At 44.0% G+C, this 26,245-nt stretch overlaps 1 protein-coding gene across 1 annotated transcript in view; it reads right to left on the reverse strand.

Annotated features, from left to right (window-relative positions):
- Nucleotides 1–25,924, reverse strand: part of Auts2 (activator of transcription and developmental regulator AUTS2) — a 1,247,925-nt gene extending 1,222,001 nt beyond the window's left edge. The window contains exon 1 of the mRNA XM_008851110.2: nucleotides 24,488–25,924. Within this exon, the coding sequence (XP_008849332.1) occupies nucleotides 24,488–24,778 (291 nt within the window). The 5' untranslated portion in view covers nucleotides 24,779–25,924. The remainder of the gene's footprint in view (nucleotides 1–24,487) is intronic.
- Nucleotides 25,925–26,245: the final 321 nt, after the last annotated feature.

Below are 26,245 nucleotides of genomic sequence, written 5' to 3' on the forward strand. Positions count from 1 at the left end.
AGCACTTGTTTTTAAACAAAGCATTAGCCAAGGAGAGAGGTTTCAAGGAAAGGAACCAAAAGGAAAAGCAAAAACAAAAAGCCAGAATTTCAGAGACTCTAAAATACTAAAAAACCAAGGTAGCTCTTCCTCTCAACCTCATTTGCCTCCCAGCAAAGGAGGCTTCCATTTAGCCTCTTTTAAAAATTAGATTATGGGCTAAAGGGCTAGCGCAGCTGTTAAAGGCTAAGGCTAACAACCAAAACGTTAAAAATTAGGTTAGTTGTGTCCTAATGGAGGTTAAAGTAAAAAAAATTAAGAAGTCTAAATAGACAAAAAAAAAAAAAAAGAAAGAAAAGAAAAACTTTTATTATTCCATGCAAAATTCAATCCTGAGAGTTCTCCTTACTCAAATATCTTTTCTCCACTTTTAAGAAAGCCTACCAAAGACTAGAAAGACACACACCCTCAGGAAATCATTACCTACCCTATGTTTAGCACCTTCTTCCCCAGGGCAAAATCCTGTACTACTTGGCTATTTTAATCTAGCCCATCCACAGGGGTACAGGTGACACAAATTAAATTTATGAATTTTTAGTTCTGCTAAATGTTTGAAGTATTTTTAACAGCAGAGGCACAGTGGGAAAGCAATGGCCTATATATCCGGAAACATTAGGCTCCGAAGCTCTGTCTACCACTAAAGCTAACTCCCTAGGTTGGTGGCACAGAACAATTATATAACATAATTTTCTAGATCTGCTTTCTTGTCTAAAACATATTAGTACCTTTGAATTAAGGGAATTGGGGCGAAGCCCTATTTTTTTTTTTTTTTTTTTTTTTATCAGAATCAAACCTTTTAAGGTCTCAATTATTTAAAGTTCATCATGTATAAATGTCAAGAGAGGCTTAGGAGGCAAAATGTATGGACTCCAGTGACACACTGGATACTTTTTACCTTGGGCACAAACTCTAACCTGTCTCATTTCCTATTAAATGTAGGTCCTAAGAGCACCTGCCTCGCAGGACTAGTGTGAGGCTGACAAGCACTGATATTAGTAATTAGGACAATACCTGGTCCATGTCAAGTGCTCAATCATTGGTGGTGATTGTTACTAATATGGATGCATCTATGCCAGGTTGAGAGCTAAGAGAAAAGACAGCTAAGTGCTTTTATGTCCTGTTCCTTCTGATCACAGTAGAAACTGCTCCTGCATCTCTGAACAGGAATTCTGATATGATCCTCAGGTCCATGAGCCCCAAGAGTCCCTGACCTTATTCCCAAACCTATTGATGCAAGTGTTAGCATAAGTATTGGACTTTATTCACCTGCAGGAGGATCCTCTCATCATATCCAGAACTCAAAATCTACTTTAGGAACCTAAGACACTGCTAAAACAATATATTCTTTTTTAAAATTATTTTATATTTTCCTTTTGAAAAGCCCACAGGTATAAGGAGTTCTATACAAGCTGGGTTTGGCTCTCCTCTTCAGTCAACAACCAGGTCCAAACCTGAGTAAATGGCTGAGTCAGTAAAGTGCTTGCTTTGCAAGCTTGAGGACCAGAGTTCCATCCCCAGACCTTTGTCAAAAGAGCCAGGCATGGTGGTATGTATTTGTAGTTTCAGCATTGGGAAGGTGAAGACAGGAGGATCTCCAGAACTTAAAAGCTAGCCAGTCTGGCTGAATCAATAAAGTCTAGGTAAAAATGAGAGACATTGACCAAAAAACAAGATGGTCTTCAGGAACCCTGAGATTGGGTTCTAGCCTATATACAACACATGCATGAACACACACTTGATATACATGCATACACACACACACATACACATACAAAAAGTAATTTGTATAAAGTTTCAGAAAGTATATCAACTGCTGTCTTTTTCAAAAAACTTTAAGAATGTTTCACTAATTTTTTTTCCCCTCAAACACCATTTTCTTCCCAGGATGCAATTGATGTAGTGAGTCCATCCTCACCTCTGAGGATTCCCTCTGTTGGAGGGGGATGCAGAGGTACCTATCAGCACCCCATTCCCCTGACTGCTATAGAAGGCTGGAGCAGGTGTAAAGTAACCCTTTCCAAGGCCCTACAGACTTGCCCAGAGGAGAGACTGCAAATAAACGTTCCCTTTCTATCCTCTTTTCCCTCAAATTTATAAGCACACAGGTGAATTAGGAAAGTCCACTTCAGAGAGAATCAAGTGTCATTATCTCCTCAGCCTCCTCCCCAACCTGAACTTTGGCTGTTTAACATTCTCACAGCATGAAGTTGCTGAGAACATAAAATTCAACCAATTCCTAAACTCCTCGAAAGCTCTAACTTCTCTCAAAGAAGACTTTACTGAAAACATTTGTAACCAAAACTCTCAGAATAAGAAATACAATGTCAGCCAAATTAGGCCAAAAACAGTTTTCTACCTTTCCTAAAGGAGGATGATTAGGTCCCCCCATGCCCTTACCTTGTTCAATGTTATTAAAGCACTTCGGGAAACCAGCACATGTACAATACCAACCCCACACATTCAGAATGGCACTGCTTAAGGACAGGCTTTGTTTACTTCAGTTTTACCTCCAGAGCCTATAACAGTCAGGACTACAGTAGACCCCAAAGGGAAGGGGCTGTTCTGGTGGTGTATCTCAGTACAGCTCTTCCTGGTGAGGTGTGCAGCAAAACAAGGCCCACACTCAGAGCTTTCCTATGAAGATGTGTGACTCTAGGCTTTGGTCCCCACTGGTTTCCAAAGTCTGTAACTTTTATGGCAAACACTTTCAACAGCCTCACCTCCCCACCCCACCCCCACCCAAATACTTCTGAATTTCTCAGTTTCCTCTCTAGTGCTTCACACCTGGCCCCTAAGTGCCTGATGTATATATGACCAGCTGGTTTCATACTATAAAGGGAAAGGGAGGATATAAAAGATATACTCACAAGACTTGCACTCTTAGAATCGTAGAAAACGGAACCATATTAAACAGTGTGAGTCTGCTCCATGGGCAGACTCTTGCCACCAAGCCTGACTACCTGTCTTCAATCCCTGGGATGCACATGGTAGGAGAGAATCAACTCCTCCAAATCATCCTTTGGCCTCCATATATATTCTGTGGCAGACACACACACACACACACACACATACACACACCAGTAAATTTAATAAAAAATTTTCAGTGGGAGAAAGAAAAGATAAAATTTAGGAGTGTCTGATAGTCCCTGGACTCCTACTCAGGGAACTTTAAAATGCTCTAATGATAGAGGTTGGGTCTCCCTCCACCCTCCTATAGGTATGGGGACTACTTTTTTGAACTTTTTTTTTTGGTCTTTTTGAAACAGGGTCTCCCTGTAGCCCCAGCTGGCCTGGAACTCGATAGTAGACCAGGCTAGCCTTGAATGTACAGAGATCTGCCTGCCTCTGCCTCCCAAGTGCTGGGACTAAAGACGTGCACCACCATGCCCGGCTTTTTTTTTTTTTTTAACTGTAAATTTAGTTTTGTTAGTGCTAGAGAGTCCTAGAAACCCATGATTTCATGGGTATTAGTGCTTGGTTAGTATGGGTTTCATCTTGAGATTTTGTTTGTTTGGAAGGGGTTTGGTTTGATTTGGTTGTATTGTTTTGTTTGTTTACAGGCTCTTGCTATATAGCCCTAAAGTATTCATTTATATTTATGTGTATGAGTGGCTGCATGCATGTTAAGTGTAACACTTGCATGCAATACCTGTGGAAGCCAGAAGGGTATGTTGGCTTATCTGAACTGGAGTTAATGGATGGTGGTGAGCCACCATGAGGGTGCTGGAAATTGAATCCAGGGCCTCTGCAAGATCAGCAAAAGCTCTTAACCATAAGGCCATCTCTCCAAACCCAAATGAGGACTTCTTTAAAGCTCCCCAGAACATTCAAAGAGCAACTAGTTTTAAGGAACTCCCTCCTTCTCTCCCCATCCCAGCTCCTCCTAAGATGACATATAACACACAAAAAATGTACCTTTTTTTCTTTTAAGACAGTGTCTCCAGTAGCCTCACCTGGCCTGGAACTCAACATAGACCAGGCTGGCCTCGATCTCACAGAGATCTGCCTGCCTCTGCCTTTCAAGTACTGGGATTAAAGGCTTGTGCTACTAACACATGTACACAGCTCAAAAAAAATCTACCAATTTTAAGAGAAGTACAGTAAGATTTGTTAAGGATGAAGATAGGTATACAGTTATTAATTGTGCCATGCTCTGTGTGGTTCCATATTAATAAAACACTACACAACCATACATATATACACACACACAGAGACACAGACACAAAGATACCTTAATTTACTGGTCCTGAAAAATACCAATACTGAAAACATAATTTACATTCCTGTGAATTACAGGCACTGGTGGTGTCTGGGGCTTTTACTGGGGAGTTAAAAAAAAAAAAAAAAAAGCAAGACCAATTCCGTTTGGTCTGCTGACAGTAAAATGCTGACCTGTATTCTGTAACGCTTTCCACAGTCCAGGTACTGAAAAATGCTCTACTCAAACTCAGTTCAGAGAAATCAAAGGTAACTGCTTCAGAGTAAGCCCCAAAAATCCTCAAAGGGGGCAGACCTGAGCCAGGTTGACACTGAAATCCTCCAAACAGAACCAAACACTTGGAGTCATGAAGTGGGCTGTGTCAAGATAGTATTATTACCGGGGCTCAGCTCTAGAACCATCTTAAAATGTGGGTGAGGGGAGCACTTCTCAGTGAAATTGTATCTAAACATAATTCTATCCCCTTTTTCTTCATCAGAGACAGCGCAGGCCCTGGACTCAAATCCTTCCTCTACAACTCTCAATCTACATGACCAGACCATGGGGAGCTTCTCTGAACCTCTAGTTCTTCTCTCTGAAATAAGAGTAAAAATGATACCTCCCTCTCAGAGGTGCTGCAAAGCTTACCTGTGATAATGCATATAAAGTTGTGGATATAAGGCTGTCACAAAGAAGTCCCTGGTTAAACCTGAGCTTGGTTTTTTGTTGTTGTTGTTGTTTGTTTTTTCAAGTTAGCTAAATAGTAACAGATTCAGGCAAGGAAACTAAAGCTCTCCCCAACTTGTGGTGCCTGGAGACCGAAATCCTGTATGTTCTTGAAGAACTATACTCATAAACAGGAAATGACACAATCTTCAAGTCCAAAGGATGCTCATGGCTCCCCACAACCTAAACCAGTGGCAGCAATAAGAAACTACTACAGCCTGTAGTCCCAGCACTTGGGCGGCAGAGGCAGGCAGATCTCTGTGAGTTCAAGACTAGCCTGGTCTACATAGTGAATTCCAGGACAGCTAGGGCTACAGGGGGGCCCTTTCTCAAAAAAAAAAAAAAAAAGAAAGAAAGAAAGAAACAAACAAACTACTACAAAAGAATGTTGCAGGGCTGTAGCACATCCCAATAGAACATCTGCCTGGAATTCCCCATTGAAGCATTGGGGATGTGGCTCAGTGATGGAGCACCTGCCTAGGACCTACCAGTGAGGGGCTGGGAGTATGGCTCAGTGGTACAGCACCTGCTTAGATTCCCCCAGTAAGGGGCTGGAAATAGGTATGGCTCAGTGGTAGAGCACCAGCCTAGAATCCCAGAGGGAGGCCTGGGATATAACTCACTTGTCTGGCATATGCAAAGCCCTAAATTCAATCCCCTATACCACAACATATTTTTAAAGTGTATGTATTTACACACACACACACACTCACACACACACACACACACACAGAAGCATGCATATGAGTTTCAGATATGGTTTTATTTGATACTGTGTGACTTTGAGGAAATTCAAAGGCACTTTTTGGTTGGTAAATGAATTGCTTTCAAGTATTAAATTTCTTGAATCACTAGAGCTTAAGTCAAAGGCCTTGGAGGACCCTGGCCCAACTCTACTCCTCTCTTCTCCATGTGTTCCATTCTGGCCACATGGCCTCCCACAGTTATACATACCAAGATATCCCTTCCTCAAAGCTCTCACACTTTCCATCCCCTCTCCTTGGATGCACTTCCCCTAGCCACTCATATTTCTTGCTCCCTTGTTCCCTTCAGGTTTCTACCTTGCCTCAATCACCGACTGTAAAACAACAAATACACACAGATCGGATCACACCATCGCCTCACCAAGCTTTGTAGCACAGTCACCACATCCTAACATACTATATTCTTGCTTATTTATTGATATCTATTTCTCTGACTACAGCACCTCTTGTACCTAGAGGTATATTTGCCTGCTACAGTGAAAGTCAAAAGAATCTACATTCTTTCTTCCTTCGTCCCTAAGAATCTCACCCTGATTTATAAATCAGGTGAATATGGTGTTCTTCTGGTTGAAAATGTGAGGAATGCTCCTCAGCTGGCTCCTTGTCCCCCAAGGTACCCAAAGCAGTGCCCAAGATGATCTTCGGCATTCCAAACCACTGGGAAAGCCTCCAAGTCTCTGACTCCAGAGAAAAATTCCAGATTTCTTTTTTATTTCTTTTTATTTTATTTGTATGAGTGTTTGTCTGCAAGAATGTAGATGCACCATATGCATGCTTAGTGCACACAGAGGCCAGAAAAGGGCATCAGATCCCCTGGAGCTGGAGTTACAGAAAGTTGTGAGCTACCATATGGGTGCTGGGAATTGAACTATGGTCCTCCAGAAGAACAGCCAGTACTCTTAGCCCTGAGCCATCTCTCCAACCCCAAGAAAGAGAAAGACTAGATTTGATGAAAGACTCCATTCCACTATTCCACCTCCTACTTATTAAGAGCTATAGAATAGGGGATGGAAAACACACCCCACCCAAGAAACACTGCACCCCTAAGACACCCACAGGAGACTGGTAAGCCTTGATCTTTCCATTTGCCATCATGTGGTCACTATCTTTCTAGGATCTGACACTAAGCCTCCAAGCTGTAAATATCTCTCCCTTGGAGACTGCTGAGATGGCTTAGTGGGTAAAAGAGCTTATGAAACAAATATGAAGACCTGAGTTCAGATCCCCAGTACCCTCTTAAGATCTGGACACACACTACACACATCTGTAATCCCAGCACTATGACTGGGAGATGGAGATAGGAGAACCCCAGAAGCTCACACAGGCCAGTCAGCCTGGTTTGCTAGTGTGCATAGCAGAGACACAACAGAGACCCTGTCTCAAACAGAATGTTGAAGATTGACAAAGAGGTTGTCCTTTGACGTCTACATGTGCATTATGTGCTCTCTCTCACTCTCTCTCTCTGTCTCGCTCTCTCACATATACATACACACATACACACAATCTCACTCCTAACAGGAAAGAAGACATGTGGTAGAACTGCACAGTACACAATGGACAATTTAAATTCCAACGAATGGCAGGTACCTCATGGTCTCTTGATTGATTGATTGCTTTCTTTCTATCTATCTATCTATCTATCTATCTATCTATCTATCTATCTATCTCTCATCTAAATGCTATCTATCATCTATCTATCTATCTATCTATCTATCTATCTATCTATCTATCTATACATCATCTAAATGACTCCCAAATGAAATCTATCTATCTGTCTGTCTGTCTATCTATCTATTTATCTCTATCTCTCATCTAAATGACCCCCAAATGAAATTATCCCTAGGTTGACCTGCTTTGTGCTCACCTTCAGGAAAATACAGGTAGAGAGAGTCTCCTAGAAAAATAACTCTACATAAGACCTGAACAGATGAAGAAACAGTACTGAGAGGCCAACAGGCTGAAGTAACATGATGGGACTTAGGGACAACAAACCAACCTTCTCACAATTACAGCAAAACTATGAAATATAGTCAGCAAGTAGGTAAACAGGATCTTCATAGATCTGTTATCTAGTCTAACAATAAAGCTGAACCAAGCAAGGGCCATGGATACAAAGCATGGTGACCATCTTTTAATGCTATAACCTAATCCTTAAACTAAAGGGGACTGAATGTCTTTGCATGTTATATGTTTTCTAATACTGTTGTCAGGATGCTTCTCAGAAGATGGAAGTAGAGACAAAGCACATAGTGAGGAAGGCAATTATATGCAGTAGTAACCATTTTACAATGGCCATATGGATCTTGTTTCAACAGCATAATTTTCAATCAGGCTGAGTATACATATTTTTCTGTCCCTGATCCTAGGTATGCCATAGTGAAGGAAATAAGAGTGCAGTTGAAATATGGACAATGGATGTGGAAATCTCCAATGTCCCTCTGTAACCAGAGAACACCACTGCCCAGAGACAGACTTGACATCAATCTCTGTGGTCCCTCTTCACTGTTTCCTTAATTGAAGACATCCCCAGAGAGGACATGGACACAAGGTGAAACAAAAGAATTCACAGTTCCTAAGAGTCCCAAATCTGAGGCCACCAAGGTGAGACAAAACTTGTATTCTGCACATACATAAAACCAAACTGAAAGTTATTACCCATAAACCCCTGGGCCTACAGGTATGGTTCCTATTATACTAGATTTTTTTTTTTTTGAGACAGGGTCTCCCTGTAGTCCCAGCTGGCCTAGAACTCACTATGTAGACCAGGCCTTGATCTCACAGAGATCTGCTGGGAATTAAAGGGGAGTACCAGGATTAAAGGCATGTGCCATTAAAGGCAGAGTATCCTTGGCTTGGGCCTCATCTAGCTCACCTACACTCACAATTGAGAAAGTGTGCAAGGCACAGGAGTCGGGTGGGACGGGACACAACCCTTTGAAAATTCAGGTTCCAAGATGATAATGAGGTGGGGGGTGATTATAACACATTCATCCCCAACTTGATGGTCCTCAGTCAGGTCGGAACCCTTTAGTCCTAGAAAGTGAACTACATAGAAGCCCATTCTAGCCCGGGGGATCAGAGAAAGGGGCTTCTCTATAAACTACTTTGAAAGCCGATGGGATTTCCATAAGAATCAATCTAACAGCCACAGTCATTAGCATACTCTTTGTAGCATAAACAAACCTCAACAGGGTGGAGTGGAGAACCAGAGAGAACAATTTGCAAATGTGCTTAGAATAATGAAAGGAAACAATGACAAGGAAATAATGGACTGTCTGTCACCGGGTACCTTCCAGAAAGAGATACCAAGAAAAGCAAAGAGCTATTTAGTATAGTCTTTCACCAGGGAAGAATAGAGTGCCTATTAGTTAAAAAATAAAATAAAATAAAACCTAGCATGGGTAATAAGGTCTCTTTTATTGTGGAGTGTCTTCCCAAGAGAAGTGCCACTTCTCAAAGTAGTTTCAAAGCAGGCAAAACAAAATAACTTAGGAATCTCTAGTAAGATACAAGCTTATATGCACAAAAACCTAGGACAGGCAGCCAGTCCCTCCTCCAATGGGACACTTCTGTTAAAGGAGGTAGTTTTAGGAAACTGGCAACATGTAAAATGATAGTCACACAGTACCATCTCAAGAATCTGAAGTCTTGCCTTTGAGAAGGCTTAAAATCTACCTGCTAATCATATCTTAGAAAAGGCTAGATTTCAATACAGAAAAAACAATGAGGATAACAGCACTGAACAGACTGTAGATAAACTAGGAGAGGGGTAGTGACTGTAAAAGTCTGGGTTTGTTGTTTTGATTTGGTTGGCACAGTCTCATGTATCCCAGGCTGCTCTTGAACTACTATGTGGCCCAGGATGACACTGTACTCCAATCTCCCTGCCTCCACCTCCAGAGTACAGAGATTACAAGAGTGCACAGGCAGACCCATTTATGGGGCTCCACCTTAGGGTCTCCTGCATGCTAGCCAAGCACTCTACCATCTGAGCTACAACTCCAGCCCATAAACTCCAGCTGTTAGAAAGAAAATGGGGAATGGAGTTATAGCTCAGTAGTACATCATTTGCCTATCATGAACAAGGTTCCAGATATCATCTTTAGCAGGAAGGGAGGGAGGGAGGGAAGGAGGGAGGGGAGGGAGGGAAGGAAGGAAGGAGGGAGGAAAGAAGGGGAAGGAGAGGAAGGACTTCCCAAAAAGTTAGGTGTGGAGCTAAATGAACTCAGTGCATTTTGTGTGTGTGTGTGTGTGTGTGTGTGTGTGTGTGTATGTGTGTAGTTACATAATCAAAAATGAACTTGAGAGGGCCATAAAAGGAGTTGGAGGGGGACTGGGAGGGTGGAAATACGATACATACATAATACTCATGTTTTAAATTCCCCCAAGAAACTTTTCTTAAAAGGTTAAGGTATGGTACTTTCCCATCCCTAAATCCTATTATTGCACAGAGAAAATCCTTTATAACCAAGATAATTTCCAGCTTCAACAAGAAGGAACAAACATGGTGTGCCAGAGTCACATTTGAGGCTCTAACAAAATGAGTTTATGTTAAAAAGGGAGTATGAAAAAGTGAGGAGCCTGAGCTTTCAGGCCTGTCATAAGCAGCCGCAGTTACAGTCTCAGGGTGAGCTGACAATTTCTCTGAGCTTTAGTTGGGCCAACTGTGAAGCAGACATGTTTCCTTTTTCACAGGGTTATTCTATAAGGCAATGTGAACGTAAAACTGACGGTGCAATGCCTGGCACAGAGCAAGCACCCCGTGCACAGCAGCTCCCTTTTCTAAAAATGTCTTTTTATGGATTTTTTTTTAGAAATAGGTCAACAGTAAATAAGTATTGACTGAATGCCTACTATGCATGGACTGCTGAGAAAGTGGAGAAAGCACCAATTCTGAGAGCTTCAAACATCCCCTGAAGGATATGCGTGGGAAGAGTGCAGGGGCTAAGGGCAGAGAATGTAGGGAAATAAAACCTTCCAAACACAAGGGGAAATGCTGGCTCTCTCCTTTTTCCAAGGTTCTACTCATAAGTCCTAAGTGACACGCAGTAAGTCATTACAGAACACAGAACAGAGGGAGGAAAAAATTAATAGCACTTGAACTTCCCACCGGCTCCCAAAGAAAACACAAAACCTCTCCTGTCATGGTCAACCCTTCAAAGACTGCTTCAGAGGTCAAGCTCTTAATCCCTGGGGAACATCATTTCACAAAGGAGAAATACAGGTTTCCAAAGCTATAATATAAGCACACCTCTCTGACTTGACCATGTCCCAGCCTTCAGACTACCAGAAATGCACTTGCATTAATGTCTGATCAACTGCTGTTTGAAATACAGATAAAAAGATTGGAGGCTGGTGAGATGGCTCAACTGGTAAAGATGCTTGTTGCCAAGCCTAATGACCTGAGTTCAATCCCTGGCCCCACTTGGTGGAAGAAGAGAAATGACTCCTGAAAGTTGTCCTCTGACCTTCACATGCTTGCAGGGGTATCATCATGGGTACAGATACATATGTGCATACACACAAACAATAAATAAATAAATATAATATTTTAATTAAAGATGGATTACTTTTTGAAGTTAGAATGACAAAGTAGAAAGCAGTACTTTCAAAACAATTTTAAGTGGCCAAGGGAGCTGGGAAGATGGTTCAGTGAGAAGAGCATTTGCTACACAAGCATGAGGAGCTGAGTTCAAATTCCCAGCACCTACATATAAAGCCAGAGGTGGTGATACCACCTTTACCCCAGCACCGTGGGAGGGTAGAGACAGGAGGATCCCTGGGGCTTGCTGACCCCCAGCTTAGCTCCAGGTTCACTTGACAGACCCTGTCTCAAAGGAACATGACACAGAGTGACAGAGCAGGACGCCCAATATCCTTCTCTGACCACCACACACACAGTCACAAAAACACACAAATATAAAAATATCTAATTGAAATACTCAAGGGAGACAGGAGTGGGGAGATAGTTTTTAATATTTTCAGATATTATATAAAACTGCTTTCAAAAATGCGAACATATTACACTTCAGTATTTAAAAACAGTTCTATTCCTTCAATTGAGGTGACCTGGAACAATCTGATCCATTTCAGTATTAGGCTAATGAAGCATTTTAAATTAAACAGCACTACCGTCTGACCGAGCAAGTTTCAACACTCACACTCCGGTGTGAAATCACACCTCCCCACACAGCATACAGGCTGAATTATTCCCTTGTCTCACCTGCAATTATCATTTGCTCCCTCCCCCAGGTAGCTCTCAGCTGCCAGGGCTCCTCTGAGGTACACATCTGGAAATAAAAACTCCCCCTGGGGGCCCCTGTGCTATGGGGGTAAGAGAGAGAACAAAAACAAGAACCTCAAGCTAGGGTAGAGCTGTCTATTCAACACACAGAGTAGAAGCAATTCAATAACACAAAAGCACCCTTGTGTTACCCCAGTTAAGGATAAGTTGTTGTTTTTAAAAAATAAAATAAGAGATTTATATCATCGTTCCTATAGAGGCCAGCTCTTCTTCCATTTAGACCAACTCCAAAAATTTAGCAAAGGATATTTCTTCAGCTGAGAGCACATAATTAGATATTTTGATTAAAGCATTTTCCTCCCCTGGTTAACAAGATATAACAGATGTCTCCACCTTTCCTGATAACAATACAACCCTGCCTTTTGGCATCCTTACAATTTTAACACTGAACTGTCTTATAGAAAAATTATAGCTAGGGTGTCTCTGTACAATGATGACTCTGAAGTAGTTACGACATGCCTGAACTCCCCAGTGGAACAGATATGGAAATCACATTACATATTCAGAGCCACAAGACCTCCTCAGTGCATACTTAAAAACCAAGCTCTAAGTTCTCAATAATGATGACTTTTATTTTATTTTATTTTATTTATTTTATTTTGAGACAGGATATATGCTATGTAGTCCTAGCAGGCCTAGAACTCACTATGTAGACCAGGCTGGCCTCAAAATCACAGAGATCTGCATGTCTCTGTTTCCCAAGTACTAGAATTAAAGGCATATATTAACTACCATGATCAGTGATGAGGGCATTTTCTAATCATCACCAATTATTCCAGGTGAAACCTGAACAGAAAAATGCAACTCTCTCAGTCACTTCCTTCCAGGAATTCAGGGAGCAGGAAGAGAAGTGATAAAGGGAAAGACATATTTAGGAAACATGATGTGACAATTAGTTTTTGGTTTTTGTTTCAAGAAGATTTATTTTTATTATTTTTAATTATGCATATGTGGGAGGGGGTATGTATGTGTACATGAGTATAGGTGCCTACAGAGGATAGATGTGTCAAATCCCCTGGATCTGGAGTTACAGGTAGTTGTGAACTACCCAACATGGGTGTTGGGAATCAAACTCAGGTCTCCTGCAAGAGCAGCAAGAGCTCTTAACCCAAGTCATGTCTCTAGCCCAAAGGTGGTTACTTTCCAATTGTCAACTAGCCACAACCTAGAATCACCTGAGAGTCTCAAATGAGGAACTAGCTAGATCAGGTTAACCTGTGGACATGCCTGTAAGAGCATATCTTATGTGTCAGGGTGGGAAGACTCACCTTGAATGGTGGCAGCACCATTCCCTAGGCTAGGGGTCCTAACTATGAGACAGGAGAAAGCTAGCTGAGCATTATGACCAGGCAGTGTGGGTACATTCATTTCTCCCACTCTTAACTCTGGATGTGGAATCACCAGCTGTCTCAAGATCCTGCCCTTTTCCCCAATGATGGACTGTGACCTGGAAGCGTAAGCCAGGAAACCCTTTTCTCACAGTGCTGGCTGGTTTTGTCAACTTGACACAAACTAGAAACATCTGGGAAGGTGGAACTTTAATTGGGGAATTTCCTCTCAAATCCACCTGTGGTCACGTTTGTGGGGTGGGTGTTTTCTTGATTGTTGAGTGATCTGGGAGGGACCAGCCCACTGTGGGTGGTACTTCCCCTGGACAGGTGGTCCTCGGTTGTATAGGAAAGCAGGCTGAGCACAGACCAGAGGAACAAGCTAGTAAGCAGCATTCCTCCATGGTCTGTGCTTCAGCTCCTGCTTCCAGGTTCCTGTCTTGGCTTCTCTAAATGATGAACTGTGATATGGAAGTCAAGTAAACTCTTCCCCAAGTTGTTTTTGGTCATGATGTTTATCACAGCAACAGAGAAAGCAAACTAAGGTGCTCTGGTCAAGGGTTTCATCACAGCAACAGAAAGGAAACTAGGAGTAAGTACTATGCTTGGTTAAAAAAAAAAGGACTCATATTTTTCACAGCAAGATTCCCCCTGACACATCTGATCAATTTACAAAAATTCGATTTACACCGATTTTTGTCAACAGATCAGTCCAAGGAGCACAACTAGAGATAGGTCTGCATTTTAAATGGGAGGCAGGTCCTCTCTGAAGTTCAAACTCAAATGTCCTCGTTTAACAACTCCATTAATGACATTAAGCACAGATCTAAATATTACTCGGCCCCTTTGTCAGTTGCATGTGTTATTTATAGGACAGCCTATCAATCATGTCTTCCCCTTATTATTTCCTACATTTTTGGTCCTATGCTGTTTGGTCTGCCAAATTAATATATTCCATTGCTGCTTCAAATCTAAACAATGCTTGGTAAAAGATTAATAGAATATTTGGACTCTCTGCAACCACATACATACCCAGGGAGATTCATCAATGTCTTTTTATTTGCATACCTGGCTGACTGGCACCTGCAGCAAGTATGTAAGGTGCAAAACACGGGAACACTGGATTCAGGTTTGCATTTAATTCAAGGTGTCAACCTGCTTCTAACTACATCCATCTCTATGTGTTACTGCAATCCTGTGAACACTTTATTGCATGAATGGCTATAAATATCTACGAGTGACAAACAATTGTTATAAATTGTTTGGTTCAGCAATAAATAGACAAGATGCCTTAGCTAGTTAGTCACGTGAATCTCCTATTTTGAATTTTCAGAAGTTTGGTTGAGTCTGCAATTCAAACACACCCCAAGTTCTCTTGCTGCATATAGTCTGTCGGAATACTTGCAAAGTTACTTTTAGTTTCCCTGGATTGATAGTCTGAAGAAAAGACCTTAGTCTCTGCTCAAAAGTCAAAATTCTAAGTAGGACACATTAATATCTTTACATGGGTAGGTGGGTGGGTGGTGGAAGGGTCTCACTATGTAACACTGGCTGGTCTGAACTTACTATGTAGATCAGGCTGCATGTTAAAATCTTCTGTTCAGACAATGAATTTTAAGGCGCTATGCTGCTACTCAGAGAAACTGTAGGATGGGGGAAGGATGACTTTAAAGGTTCTTGACAATGAGTAACAATCAGAACATTATTAAGGAAAAAATAGGAATTCTTCTCAATCATGGGTATTGCTCTTAATTTGTGGTATTATTGTTTTTAAAAACTTTCTTTGGGCTATGGGATGTAGCTCAGTTGGTACAGAGTTGACCTAGCATGCACAAGGTCCTGGGTTTTACCCTGAACAACACAGAAAGAAATCCAGGCTGGTGGTGCACTAATCCTTGCACTAGAGCCAGAGGTGGAGGCAGGAAGATCAGAAGTTCAAGGTCATTCTCAGCTACTTTGGAATTATAAAAACAGCCTGGTCTACATGAGACTGTCTTAAAACAACAATAAAAATCAATGGCCAGCTATGGCCATTTAATCCTCTAATCCCAGCACTCAGGAGGCAGAGGCAGTCAGATCTCTGTGAGTTGCAGCCAGCCAGGGCTACACAGTGAGATCCTGTCTAAACAAATAACAACAACAGCAACAAAAAGAAACAAAAACCCAGTATACCTTTCTTTGAAGGTTCCCAGTTCTTGCACTCCCCAATATTAACAGAAAACAGTCTCCTAGTTTCAGTGGGTAACAGTGGGCCTCTAACTCTCAGTGTGATCCCAGCAGGTCAATTAGCCCCTCGGAGCTGTTTTCCTTTGCAAAATGAGAGGCAGAACTGCACCACTAGGGACAAGGTCTGCACAAAGAATGTGGTGGTGGCTCAGAAAGCCTGTCCTCCCTCCATCAGCCCCAGAGTAAAATGGATGCAAAGGTCCTCGTTTTATAATTTCTCCTAAAGATTTGGCTCTGAGCATTCATCTCAAAACTGATTTTCTCAAGTAATTGCAGTGAGCACCATAAAAAGGAAGGAGCATACTGCAATTTACACACACAATACCAAATACTTGTTTCTCTCTTTTGCCCCACAGAAAGCCCAATTTCACTTAAACTGTGTTGTACCACTTCTTAGAAAAGTGCAGTGCAAGACCCTTATTACTGTTGTCAACTACAGAAGAAACAGATGGAAATCGCTGGAATTTCTATCATGTAGCTAGGAACAAGTTAACAATCTAATGTCCAGCTATTATGTTTACATCCTCATTTTCTTTTATTTCCCTTTTATTTTCAACTATGGAAAAAGGTTTACAAAATAATGCTTAACTAGCAACCTATACCAAGCAGGGTCAAATGAACAAAAGCACCCAAAGTAAAAGAAAAAGAAAAGGAAGGAGGAGGAAGAGGAAGAACAAAGGGGGGGGGGAGATCACAGTATAACAACTGAGGGATTGCTGGCGTCCTGGACAATGGTCTTGTTAACTCCTTTAAGTTCTAAAATATCACCGCCATTGAAAACTACAAATACATTTAAAAATAAATAAATAAATAAGGTTTGCTCCGAGCTTCGATGCTAAGTGTAAGGACAACAAGGAAAATGACATTTCTCACTTTTCCCTACAACTTGACCCTGGCAATGGTTTATTTTCAGATTCAGAATGTACCTGTGGTTTGGTAGTATCAGATTTCACCCACACAAGGAAGGGGGGGGGAGAGAGGCAGGCTGTGGCTGGTTTGTAGTCTGCACACAATACTTTAAACATGAAGCTCTTCTGACAGCACATAACCGCCCCCCATCCTCCACTGTCATCATCTACGCGTACTGTGAGTGTTCTCCCTGTCCTCTGTGGCTCCAAATGTACTGCACTTGGGTTTTCCAAGGCTTCTAAGGGTACCATGGCATATGCTACCATTAGGTACAGCAGCAAGCCCAAAGAGTAAATATTCCTACGGACTTAGCACACATTTGTTTGAACAAATGCTAACTACAGTTCAGATATGAACTGAGAAATCAGAAAGATGAGCTAGAACAGTCCAGAAAATTGTGGAAAGCACATCTGTGGCCCAAAGCTGATACTGGAGTGAGTGTCTCAGATGGTGGCACTCAATGAAATGTAGGAATTTTATAGTTTCCACATTTCAGCTTCCTAAATCCATCCTTTTTCATTATCTGCATTTGTAGTTCTAACCACTCTACTTCAGTAAGGGAGGGAAAACAGCAAGCAGGGAGGCATGGAGTAGCAGTGGGTAATATAACTGGACCCTGACCGAGTGTCACTTACATGAGTGTGTAGAATAAACACTCTCAAAGAAAAGAGCATCTCACATGAGTTCAAAGTCAGGCTGCCTTATAATGCATGGAAAGGAAGACTGGAACAGGGCAGATGAAGGAGCCTGCAGTGGCCTAGCCCCTTTTTAAGCAAGCAAAAGCTGTCAGATGATAACATCCACTCCTTAGCATCTACAGTTAACTACCAGCAAAAGGAGGACCTATCCTTAGTGACCTGCATTGATACTCACTGGTACCAAGACACAGAAAGCAAGAAACTAACCCCACCTTGCAGCTGGGACCCAGGAAGCACAGAAAGGCCAGCACAGATCTGAAGGAAGACACACTTAGGGTCTCCCTCATAAATTCTATGCCACCCTTCTAGAGGGGGCAAAAACAACTTCCATGACTGTATTTTGAAATAATTCTGCTCTGGCAAACAATGCCTTCCAGATTGTTCTTGAGTCTCTCTTGTCTTGGGTTTCACCAAATTAATTATAGCAGTTTTCTTCCTCAGTTCAACTGGGTTTTAGAGATACCTGAATTTTTCAGATCCTTGTCAGCTAAGAAGTTGTCATGTCACCAGGTGGTTCGTCCCATATCTAGAGCACAGTGGGTTTTATCCCAATCTTGGAGTACGGGGGGCGGGGGGGATGAGGCTGCTTGACTTTGATAAAGTGAAATTATGGTGAGTGTATTATGACTCCTATACAACTAGTCAGAACAAAGAAAAAAATACTTCACCCTTAGCATGCACACACACCCATGTACACACACACAGGTTTCATCAAGAAGGGCCAGGAGAGGGCGTCAGAGCCCATGGAAGTTGAGTTACAGACAACTGTTAACTGCCACGTGAGTGCTAAGAACCAAATTCTGGTCCTTTGCAAGAGCAGCCAGTGCTCTTAACCACTGAACCATCTCTCCAGTCCCTCATGTATACAAGGCTCCCAGAATCTCTTTGTCACAACAAACTGCTCTGGATTTGTTTTTGTTTCACACTCTCTCAGTCTAAGGCTTTGTTTCTTTACTGTGGTGCTGGGGACCGACCCCAAGGCTTTACACAAGCTAGGCAAGTCACATCCTCAGCCTAGCTGCTTCATTTTTTAAGCTTTCTCCAGTAAAGATTTAGGGGAACACCACTCTCAGAAACCTATCAAAGGTTCAATCAATAACTTCATGATCTACTCTGTAAACCTGCGGATTCACTATATTCTATCTACTCCCCCCAAAATAGCTAGAGTGGTGCATCTCCACAGCTAACCAGAGCAGCAGGGAATCATTCTTTCACAGCCTTCCACCTCATCTCAAATGAAGACTCCTGCACAGAAGCTCTGCCTCATAGTGAAGTACAGGAGTTCAGTAAGTATGGCTAAATGCTTGAGTTCACAAGCACACACAATTCACACGCTTCCTTTTTTTCCACCACTCAAAAAGTGCTTGGATCCTGGAGTTAGGCAGACTCTTCAGAGCTGAAAGGCTGGAACTTGACCCCTCTCACTCAGCCATCCCACAGCCAAACTTCCCAAGACAGAAAGTGAAAGAAGCAACCCAGACATGGTTCCACGGCTTTCCCTGGCTCTGTAACAGCATTAGAGACACTCTGATTCTCTTTGAATTACAGCTTCATAGGCTTGGAGTGAGAGGCCGCTAATCGGAAACCTTTGTTTTAACATCAATGTCAACACCCCTTCTCATCCGAACCTTCTTTTCTGGATTCCTAAAAAGCAGCAGACATGGAACAAGAAGGGACCAAGGGAGGATAAAACATACTGGCTGGAGGGCAGCTTGGTGGCGTCAGAACCAGGCAGCTGTCACACTGAAAAGCACTATTAATGAGATCACCGATATTCTCCTCTTGGTAGGGTTGGCAAAACTCAGCAAAATAGCTGACATGAAGCAGAAAAGAAGAGCAGGAAAAGAGTGGACTAATAATATCTCACACCCCCACTGCTTCCAGACAGCAGGCCTGATTTTCTACCTCTTCTATTACCAGTCACCGGATTCCAAGATCTAGAACTGCTTTTTTAAGACCTACCCAGAATTTCCCACACCAGTATAGAAGCAAAGTGCCCTGTGACCAAATACATTTAGGAAATAAGATACACGACATCTCCTCTAATAATCAAGTTTCTCATTCACATAATAAGTACTTTTAATCTTGGCAGAACAAGTCATTCTAAAATCTATTTGAGGGCAGATTGCTCTACTTCAGTCTGGAACATAAGCTATGAGTAACTGTAAAAAGCTATGCTCCCTTCTAGCCTGAGAACGTTCACTCTAAACTAGTCTCCATCTCTCCATTAATGGAGTGAGGAAAGGATGCTTTTAGAAGGGAACTTCTCAAGCAAGCTCACACAATTAGTGAGAAAGGCCAAGCCTGGACAGTGGGTCTCCTGATCCCCTAAGAACTCCTTCTTACTATCAATTCACTCCCAGCAGGGAGTCCCTGGCCCCATCTTGATCACATAGCATCTTCTCAGGGGTCTTCTTTCTGTCCCCTTCTACATTCACTTAGAAAGTTCTCCCTCCTGCTCTCTACTCCTACCCTATCTACCAAGCACGACACCCTAGTGCTAGAACCCATTTTCTCCATGAGAACTTGTCAAGGACTGGGAATGTACTCAGTTGGCAGAGTGATTACCTAGCATATCACAAAGCTCTGGGTTCCAACCCCAGCACTGCCAAAACAGAAGTTGGTGACACACATGTAATTCCAGCACTTAGGAGATAGAAGCAGGGTGATCTGAAGTTCAAGGTCATCCCCAACTGTAGCCAGTTGAGTCTGAGGCCAGCCTGGAGTGCATGAGACCATGTCTCAAAACATACACATGCAAACAAAGACCTTCTGAACTCTTCTACCTTTCTCACTGTCTTCCCTCTGACAGACTACTTTAGTTAATATCAGGTATTTCAAGTGTTTGTTTCAGAAGCATTTTATAGGTGCTAGATTCAATTTATCAACTAAACCGCATCCTTCTTCAAAATGTTACACTTAAGACTTCTTGAACTCCCAGTGCCCTGTACATACTAAGTGCTCTGTAAGTATTTGCAGAGTGACACAAGGAACATTAGAAACTAGGTACATGAAATCTCATCAAAGGAAAATAGTAGTGCCTACTAAACATGGTACGTTATAAGTATATTACATTCCATACAGTCCCCTGAGGATGACTGTAAGGGGGAGGGGAGGGGAGCAAAACAGAACTAGGAAATGAAAGCCACAGGAAAGTATTCACTGGATCCTCTACAGGCCAGAAACGAATCTTGCCTTCTTTTCAGAACACTGCAGCACTAAGGGACCTCTTGTCTGCTAATTCTGCCAACCTCATCTGTTCCCCTTGGTCAGTTGTCCCAAAAGTGCTACAAAAGAGGATGGAGGAGAGCTCCTCATTAGCAAAGTCAAATGCTCACAGCTTTCTAATAGAAACCTAAAGAATCGGAAGGCACCATTATCTGCCATATCAGTGCAGGCTGACAGTACCAGGGTACCAGCATTCCCCATTTATACTTTGTTTGCTAAAAGCCACTTTGTTTGGTTATTGGAGTATGGTGGGGGGGTGTTGTTTAAAAAAAACAAACTAGACATGAAAGTTGGACATGATAGCAAACACCTGTAATCCCACCACTCTGGAGCAAATATGGTGGGCTTCAATAGGAGGATTTTACAATGTGTGAGAGCAGCCTGGGCTATATATCTAGTATAAGGCCAGCCTGGGCTACACTGTAAGATGCCCCCGACTCACAAATAAATAAAACAAAGCAAATGACACAACACTTAGGGCTATTTGCTTTTATCCTGACATTCAAAGAGGACCTAAACACACAAGACTACTGTTAAATGGTATTTCTGCTTCTCAGCTGTGTAATACGAAGAACAGGCGCTCAACTTTAGCCTCCTCACCTTCCCTCTTATCTTCCATCAGGAGCCTCTTGGTAATCACATACTTGAACTTCAGGGCACAATTACTCAACACAAGTGTCCCTGTAGAATATGCAACTATCTCAGCCAGTTGCACTGCCTCTAACATATGGGAAATGCCAAAGTGCCCTCTAACCTCCATCATCTTAAGTTTAAAAAAAATCTAACAATTATAAACAGCAAGCATAAAAACCCAGGCTCTGGTTATGCTTACTACTTTTGGTCCAAAACCATAGCTGGCTTTTAAGTCTTTATATAAAATATTTCATTATTATTAGTTTTTTTTTTAAAGGAAGCCCAAAGGCTGTTACGAAGGACAAAATCATGGGGTCAATGTGACCATGAAAAACTAAATTATGTCACCCCGTGGTCTGCCAGAAATGGTTCTAAGCTGGCATAAGCTGTAAGTCTCACTGTGTGGCCAATATTTCTAGTTTCTTATCACAACATCATACCAGGAACAACCTTGATGATTTGTGGCAAAGATTATTTTCATTTCCAAACACAAGTATGTATTCAGGGTAACTCTTGGTACTTGTAATAATTCCTAATATTTACAAGCATGCTCCTAACACACATTTCCATCCCAGATCATAGTTTAATTGCCTGCTTCCTAATAAACCCTCACATTTTGGGGTGATAATTCACTTAATCTTCCAAACTGAATGTAGTGGAACACTACAAACACAGGACACAGTATGACCACAGACATCTAATATATCGACCTTTTGCCCCCTAAACACAGATAAACATGATGTCTTTTATTTTCCATTGCATGTTGTTCAATCTGAAAGGCTTAAGAACAGGTTTTCTACAAAACCTGGGACTCTGAAACTGTGACTAGACAGAAAACTGGCATTAAGGAACTGTTAGTTTACCAAGGAGCAAATACAGTGGGCATTTCTGGAGTTTTCTGAGTTATTCATGCTTCAGAGATTTATAGAGGAGCATTTAGAGCTGAGATGGGAACAGGTCTGAGCAGTGAGAGGGTGCTTGATGAAGCACAGAAACAGCAAGATGTGAGTTGGTAGCTGAACCTGGATGTTGAGTGCACCAGGGCTTATGTTCTGCATACCTTCATATAAAATTTCAAATAATGCTTTTAGAAGTTAGACCTTTTATAGGGACCCAACTTTACATCTGTGACATTTTGACATGAAGGTGCAATATAGTATTTGGCTAAACAAATTACCCTAGGTTTTGAATCTAGAAAAGTAGCTGGAAAAATCAGTCATAGTGAGGAAAGAAATAGCATTCATGCTATATTTAGAGCTTGTTCTTCTTTAAAAAGTTAAAAATGTTAGTCAAAAAATAAATAGATAAAACTAGAATGGGTACATTTTCACTCTAAAGCCAAGTCAAACGGTTGCTTAAAAACCGCAAAACAAGTGCACTCGTTACTTGCATGTCCACTTGGCCTTCAGAAATGATCACAAGAAGGCCAGGCCCCTCTTGCTGTCTGGGGACCCAGCAGCAGCGCAGAGCAACCACCCAGAGAGCAGAACCACTTGTAACCAGCTCTTACAAGTTCTTTTCCGACACCAACCACAGACAGCCACGCTGTGCCAAATTCGAAGCAGCATTCTCTCCTCAGATACATGCTGCCACTTCCATCCCCATTTTAAAGCAAGAAAGGGGTCGTTGTGGTGCCCATCCACCTTGGTTAAGTTAAAGCTACAATTGTCATCATCCCAGGGGTTGAGACTCAACACTCTTGATTTTAGCCAGGAAAACAACAGTGATTAACCCAATCACTAACATCAAAATCTCTGATCACCACCAGTACCACCACCCTCCCCTTCATTCCTCCCCAACCAGTGGCCATTGGCCACCACCATCACTAGCCCAGAGCACTTCACAGAAATTAACAACTCTGACAGGAACACTGCTTTATAAAATAAACTCCAACGTGACACCCAAACACATAAGTCCAACCAGTAACATTAAACCTGCACAGTTAGTGTATGTGAAATTGAAGCTTTCATTAACAAAGCTTGCATTCACACATCTGAGACAATACCATAAATGAGAGCAAAAATTAAATAAATAAATAAATAAATAGGAAAAGTTTCCTCAAACCACCACATCAGATGCTATGTCAGGCTATGAACCAGTTCCTATCTTGGTTTTGTGCTGGATCAAGCCTCCAGAATTTCAAAACCTCCTGTGTGTGGCTGTGTGTGTTGGGGGTGGGGAAGAGGGAGGTAGAGGAGGGAAAGACAGCGGTTAAATTCATAGAAGCCAATGACCAATCCCAGCACCAAATCAAATCCATCCAGGCAAAGATAGTTTGCTGTGACCCCTGGACTGTCTCCCTCTAGCTACCTCCATCCAACAACCCTTCACACACACCCCAGCAGCCTCTTAGCCAGCAGGAAAATGTGCATTTAAAAAAAAAAATCAAGGCTGCCTGCAGGTGCCTAAGGAATAAAGAAAGACAGAGAGAGAGAGAGAGAGAGAGAGAGAGAGAGAGAGAGAGAACCTATCACTTGGGAAAAGAAAAAAGACACACAAACAGAAGGAAAGGGACAATCGGTGACAAGCCCTTCAGCCTAGAGCTGGGATTTTGTTCCTGCCTCCCACCAGCCAGCCCTGGTGTCCCTTTTTCTGTCCTTCAACTAAATTACTCATGTATACTCACACACATGTGCGAATGTATGTGTATAGATGATATTATCATTAACCCTTTCTGCAATCCGGCCTCATGCAAAATACAGATATTCCATCCTTTCCTCTTTCTCTCTTCTCCCCTCCTCCCTCTTTTCTCCCAACAAGGAGAAAACGCCCCCTTCCCCAGCTTCACGGGGGGGGGGGGTGCAGAAAAGCCACAAAACCTTATAGAGCCTCTGGTCCCCAGGACATCCAGAAAAGGCATATAGTAGACACACACACACACCACACACGGGAACATATGGCTCTGTAGAAACCACACCGAGAACCGTCCACAGGCGCCCCAAACCCAAGCAAAGAGACTTCCAGCAGCCAAGAAGCCATGATTGGAGAGGGAGACGGAGGAGGAAAGGAATAGGGGCAGAGCCATCCGTGGAGAAGGGGGGCGCATTGTTGTGATGCCCGAACCCCTTTCTTTCCACCCATCTGCTGTGGAGGGAGGTGAAGGGAGGGGTTGTGCATGGAGGGGGCACAGGGAGACGAGGCAAAGGGGACAAGGAGGCAGCCAGGAGGAGATCCGACCAGGCAGGCACACCGCTCTGCGATTCCCGTCTGGCCCCAGTTCTCCCCCAAACCCCACACCCAACAATAAGACCTCAGCCGAGACAGACAGACAGCTTCGAACGCGGCGGCGGCGGCGGCGGCGGGGGGCGGCTGAGAACCGGGGTGCAGCCCCGAATAGTGGGTGTTGATGTGGGGAGGGGGTTATGCATAAAGAGAAACCAGAGGGGGAAGGATAAAAAGGGAGAGGGCAGAAACAGGGGGATTGGCCCCCTTACCTCCAGCGCTTCAAAAGTAACAAAGCTGGCCATGGCAAATCCATCAATGATGTCCTCTTCGGCCGAGCTGGACTCTCGGCGCTTTCTCCGCGGGGGTCTGGGCCGGGACGGGGCGGAGGATGGGGGCTTCCCATTGTCTTCCTTGTCGGAGCCCGAGGAGGAGGCCAGCGAGGGGGCTCGGGGCCGGCCGGGGGCAGCACCGGAGCCGGCCCGGGAGCGTCTCTCTCGGTCTCGCTGCGACCGCGACCTCCGTTTCTTGCGGAGTCCATGTCCCCGCGTCGGGCCATCCATGGCTCTTTGAACCACGCCGGGGGATCTTTTTCCCCGGCTCACCCTCCCGCGCCACACACACACCCCAGAAGAAGAAGGGAGGGAGGAAAAATTGACACGGAGCCCTCCCTCCTGCTCCTGCACCGCGAGGGAAAATATTTTTTAAAAAATAGAAGGAAGGAGGGGGGAGAAAAAAGGGGGGGGGAAGGGGCGGGGAGACTAGGAGGGAGGGCCAAGTGTGGGGCTCCCCTCTGCACCGAGGGTCGGAGATGCCTGCGAACAGCGCCGAGCAAAGTAATGGCTGAATACACAGGTCTGCTTTTCAGTGAGAGAGAGAGAGAAAAAAAAATAACTCACCAAGCAGGCAATAAATCAGAATAGCGGAATGCTTTGATCAAGAGACTGGGGAAGCCCTCCCCACGGCCATGCTCTCGCCCTAGCACCCAAATCGCCTTCTCCGAAAGATTCCCCCCCCCAAAAAGAAAAAGATACCCGAGGTCCGAGAAGGTCAGGGTGAACCGGGTGGGTGGCAATGAACTTCACCCGCCCCTCGCGCAGGAAACACCCCACACTCCTCTCTCTCGGTCTTTCTCGTCTAGAAGAAAAACTCACTCCCGGGCTCCCGTTTTCTGTTTCTTTCTTTTCTTTTTTCTTTTTCTTTTCTTTTTTTTTTTTTTTAAGAAATGTATCCAGGGCTTGGGCACGAGCTGAACGGGGCGAGATCCCCCAAAGAGGGGAGCATGGCCGAGCGCTCCCGGGGGAAGCTGGGGTGCGCGGGCAGGCGAGAAGGACGCAGCGGTTCCGGGGTTTCTACTTGCTCCCGGGGGCTTGAGGGGGGAGGAGAAGATGAAAGAAGAGAACTGCCAAGCCTGGCGCGTGCCGCCGCCCCCTCCTCACACACAGACACACAGAAATCCCGGTTGTTTCCAGTCCCGGAGAAGAGGTCACCCTTCCTCCCGACAATTCAAGGAGGGGTGGGCCGGCCAGCCGCTCGTCGAGGAGCAGAGCAGAAAGCCGTCTCCAGCGGGAGACACCGTCGTGCCGCCTCCGCCCGCTGAGGAGACGCTCTGAAGAGACTCCGCTCGCGCCCGGCTACCGCTGCGGGAGCCCGGAGCCTGAGGGTGCGCGGCGTGTGCGCGGACCGCACCGGAGCCGGGCCACGGCCTCCTCCTCCTCCACCCGCCGCGCGGCTCCTCCCCCACGGCGCGTCCCCGCGGCCACCTCTGCGCGCGCCCGGCGTCTTCGCGCCTCGCTTTGCGCGCTCCCGAGAGCCCCGCCCCTCACGCTTTGCTCCGCGCGCTCCCGAGGGCCTCCCCTCTCACCTCACTCCCTCCGCGCTCCCGATCCCCTCCCCTCACATCTCACTCTGCGCGCTCCCGTGCCCCTCCCCTCGCACTTCGCTGCGCGCTCCCGAGCCCATTTCCGCGCGCCTCCTTCCCCTACGCGCTCCCGAGCCCCTCCCCGCTCTGTCTCCGGTGCGCGTTCCCG

Source organism: Nannospalax galili, unplaced genomic scaffold (assembly GCF_000622305.1).
Source record: "Nannospalax galili isolate Female #2095 unplaced genomic scaffold, S.galili_v1.0 scaffold444, whole genome shotgun sequence".
Taxonomy (NCBI): Eukaryota; Metazoa; Chordata; class Mammalia; order Rodentia; family Spalacidae; genus Nannospalax; species Nannospalax galili.